At 37.3% G+C, this 3,930-nt stretch overlaps 1 protein-coding gene across 1 annotated transcript; it reads left to right on the top strand.

Moving 5' to 3' along the window:
• The first annotated feature begins 1,208 nt into the window (after positions 1–1,208).
• LOC110675526 (protein artichoke-like) lies at positions 1,209–3,604 on the top strand. Its single transcript, XM_021840822.1, has one exon. The coding sequence runs from the start codon at positions 1,225–1,227 to the stop codon at positions 3,241–3,243; it is 2,019 nt and encodes a 672-aa protein (XP_021696514.1). The 5' UTR covers positions 1,209–1,224; the 3' UTR covers positions 3,244–3,604.
• The last annotated feature ends 326 nt before the right edge of the window (positions 3,605–3,930 follow it).

Genomic DNA, 3,930 nt, shown 5'->3' with positions numbered 1-3,930 from the left:
AAAAGTATTTCAAATCTAACTTCTGATAGAAACATTAGAGGAATCTTTATAACAATCCCTGGAGGAATTTTCATAAGTATTTCTGAAGAAAAGGTTCTAGACAAATAACTACAAGAATTCCTGAAGCTTTTCCATGATGAATTTGTAAACCCATGGAATAATCGCTCTTAGGAATACAAACATTCATTTTGGAAGGGTGGGAGACTGGCTTCGTTTGGAGTATGGCTCACAACAGAAAGCTGAATCGGCACAGATTGCGTTAGATAGTTTTAATGAAACTTATTCCGGAGATAACTCATCAAGTTCTTCAAAATCTGTAAATGAAAGTTATTGTCAAAATTTTAATCGGATGAAAAGCGCAGCCAAATTGACTGAAATCATCGCAGAGTATTAGGTTACGCTTACTCAGTTATTCTGGGAACTCAAACGAGTTGAGATAAAAGTAATGGGTTAGTAATGAGTGGGATATTTTTTGAAAATTAGTATAATTTATATAGAGCAGACCGTTATTATCGATGGTGTGAAAAAAAAGTCAGGAGGCGGAGTTTAATTCGCAGTTTCAGCAAAATTTAACTCTGAAATTATCGTTACTTATTATCGTTATTAACTCTAAATTATCGTTAAAAGAATTTGAGCACGTGTGGGCAAAAGTGCGATTGTCTGGCGAGACTCTGAATAGTAATTCCCAATCTTTTGTGATATCCGGCAAAACGTGGTAGTCTCCTTTTTTGCGATTCAAAAAGGTACCTTGATTCTCCCAATGAAAATAAAGACTGTCTATCGAAATCCAATCAATTTGTAAACATTGACCACGATTGCCGAAACTCTTGGCATCTCCGCTTGAATTGTTGAACATGGAATAGACGTTCCTTTGATTGATTTCTCCAACAAATATTGCATATGCGCCAATTCGACACACTTTTTACGTTTAAGCATTCCATAGGATCATTTAGCGACAGTTTTAATAATTCTTCTGTTTTGAATAGAAGGTGTAAATTTGAAGTTTCAGTTTTCCTTTTTTTTTTTCGTCAGAGCAATCAACTTAAAAGACTCAACCTTCTAAGTAATGTTATCCAACAAGGATAACGTTAACAAAAATTTTCATCATTCTTTAACCGATAGATTCAAAAAGTAGATCTGTGTGCTACTTTTTGAATCTATCGGTTAAAGAATGATGAAAATTTATCAGATGTACACACTTATATAATTATTATTTATTTCCATATGTTTCAGGTTATATATCTAATGTTGATGTTTCTTTTGCTCTCCATGCTGGCGAGCAATCGATTAATCGCTGCATACACCGTCTTCAAAATTATTGAACCGGAAGAGCCCATCACCAATGAAAAAATGTACGACGACTATCCGTATCTTCGCGAGTTGGACATGAGTTATCAAACGACATTCGATTTCCCAGAGAATCAGGTTCTCCTGGATCACGAACGGCTCTCGGCATACATTTGCAATTATTGCGGAATAAAAACAATCTACAATCAAACCTTATGCAAACTGCCACACCTAACGCAAATTGAGTTAAAAAATAATGCCCTACAATACGTGCATCCTGATTCATTCCAGCACAACTCCCGACTGGATAATATAGATTTATCAGGAAATCAGCTGGTTACGATTAACTCACAAGCCACTCTTCGACATATATCTTCAATATCGATATTGAATCTGAGTCATAATAGGAAACTGGATATCAATCGAGTGAAGCTAAAATGTTATAGATTAAAGATTTTTAGCTGCAGCAATTGTGCAACAACTTACCTGCATCGAAATTCGTTCGCTGGTATGCCCAGTCTGTCACATGTTAACTTCAAGGAGAATATGATTGAGCAGATTCATTATGATGCACTGGAATCGTTAACATATATGAAAACTCTTAATATCGATGGGAACCGTAATTTAACGATGTTGAGCTTCACGTCGAAATCTCTGAAACGGTTGAGTGCCGAGAACTGTCCACTGGAAGGTACTTTACAAACTTCACACCTGCCTGAGCTGGAAAGCATCAATGTACGGGGAAACCGTATTACACATCTGGATGAGCTTAGCCTCGTGGCGTATCGGAAGATCAACAGTTTACTACTGGACGACAATGAACTTCAAAAAATTCCAGAGATACTCATAAAGCTACCACAGTTGCAGCGCTTATGCATCGACCAAAATCTTCTGCAACCGTACGAGAATATCTATGAAGCAACCTCGGTGTATAACTCAAGATTTTTAAGGCAGAATTGTTCTCAAGACGATGTCTTCTATCACAGGTTTGAATATCAACTACCCAACAAAAACGGCGTGGCAATTTATAAGAAAAAAACAGTGCACAGTGTTTCCAATAATGATGCCACAATAGATCTTTCAGGTCGGAATATTATTTTCATTGAACAAGATTACCTAATCGACTACCCAAAGGTAAAGGAATTTATTTTTGACAACAATCACAATTTTGACTTCAAGGAATCGACGCCGTTCCTTAAGAGCAATTTTGTTGAAATTTTGTACATGCGGAACTGCTCAATTACTGCTCTCAACAGCTCTACATTCATGAAACTTCCAAATCTATCTTCCCTACATCTTCAAGGCAATCAGATTCTATCACTTCGAAGTACATCATTTTATCCACGACATGGATTGACCTACATCAACTTGGCCAGCAATAATCTCCAGTTGATATCGCTTACGACGTTTCAATATCTCAATGAATTGAAAGTACTAATTTTGGACGGTAACCGTCAATTTTTCAAAACTGACAGAACGCATTTTCTTATAAGCATATCGATAAGCAATCTAAGTTGTGAAAACTGTGGACTTGAACGACTGACCGACGAAACTTTCAATATGATGTCAAACTTGCAAACGCTGAACTTGCAGAATAATAATGTGAAATCCTTCGATCTCGATCCTCTGCAAGAACTGGAAACACTTTGTATAGATGACGCATATCTTGACGATACAACTCTTCGTAAACTTGAAGGGCACATCGACCGTGTGACTGAGTTAGAAGCCGGCTGTCAGAAGAAAAGTTTATCTAGACTATTGAAAAGTAATATTCATAGCAAAACCGTTGTTCATGAAATTGTTGGCACAACCGCAGCGATAAACGCAACGAAGGAGACGATCTATGTGAAATCTTTTGTTGAAACGATCGCCAAGACATCAGTTGGACAAGTAAATAACATTGATTTATTTGTGCTTCTGGCTTCGATGCTTTCGATATGGTTCAAGCAAACTTAAGGTAAGGTTAAGATCGGGTAAGAACCCAGACAACCACAAAAGTTGTGACTACGTACATCTACACAACACCCAGACAACTAGAAATCGCATAAAAATCGTATACGTGCACAAATTGCATCACACCAGCACTACATGCCGGATGAAATCGTTCGATTGACAAGTTTTCTCGCACAATATGCTACATTCAAAGTTTTATTTGTCGCAACTTTTGAACTATTCGTTTGTCTAGGTATGCCCGGATACGAATCGAAAGAGAAAGAGTCATTCTTTGTAATGGCAAAGACCAAATGTGAATTGATTCACACAGCAAAGATTTCTGGAGGGACTAAGAGGGACTAGCACAATTGTGCTGGTGCCGGCGCTTACCCGGTCGATGTTCGTTGTGGACTACCAATTTTCATTTTCGGTATTTTGATCAAGTTAATTGGCTGAATCTGGTTCTAATGTCCACAATAGTGCATAATATTGCATTAAAACATTTATAAGCGGTTTCTTCACCACCGCTTAGGCCATAAATCTGGTTTAATCGTATGGGTAAATGTGGTTTACGGCTTAACCGAAGGTGAAGAAATCGGCCCTTAATATTTTAAATCTTCGATAATAAAGTTTAAGAAGGAGAAAAATTTGTGGGGAACGGTCCAAAATTACATCAATTATTTAGGGGAGTGGGTATGTACGAAAGTTTGG

The sequence above is a fragment of the Aedes aegypti genome, chromosome 2, assembly GCF_002204515.2.
Source record: "Aedes aegypti strain LVP_AGWG chromosome 2, AaegL5.0 Primary Assembly, whole genome shotgun sequence".
Lineage (NCBI taxonomy): Eukaryota > Metazoa > Arthropoda > Insecta > Diptera > Culicidae > Aedes > Aedes aegypti.
Note: the sequence above shows the minus strand (reverse complement) of the source record. Positions and strands in the feature narration are given on the sequence as shown.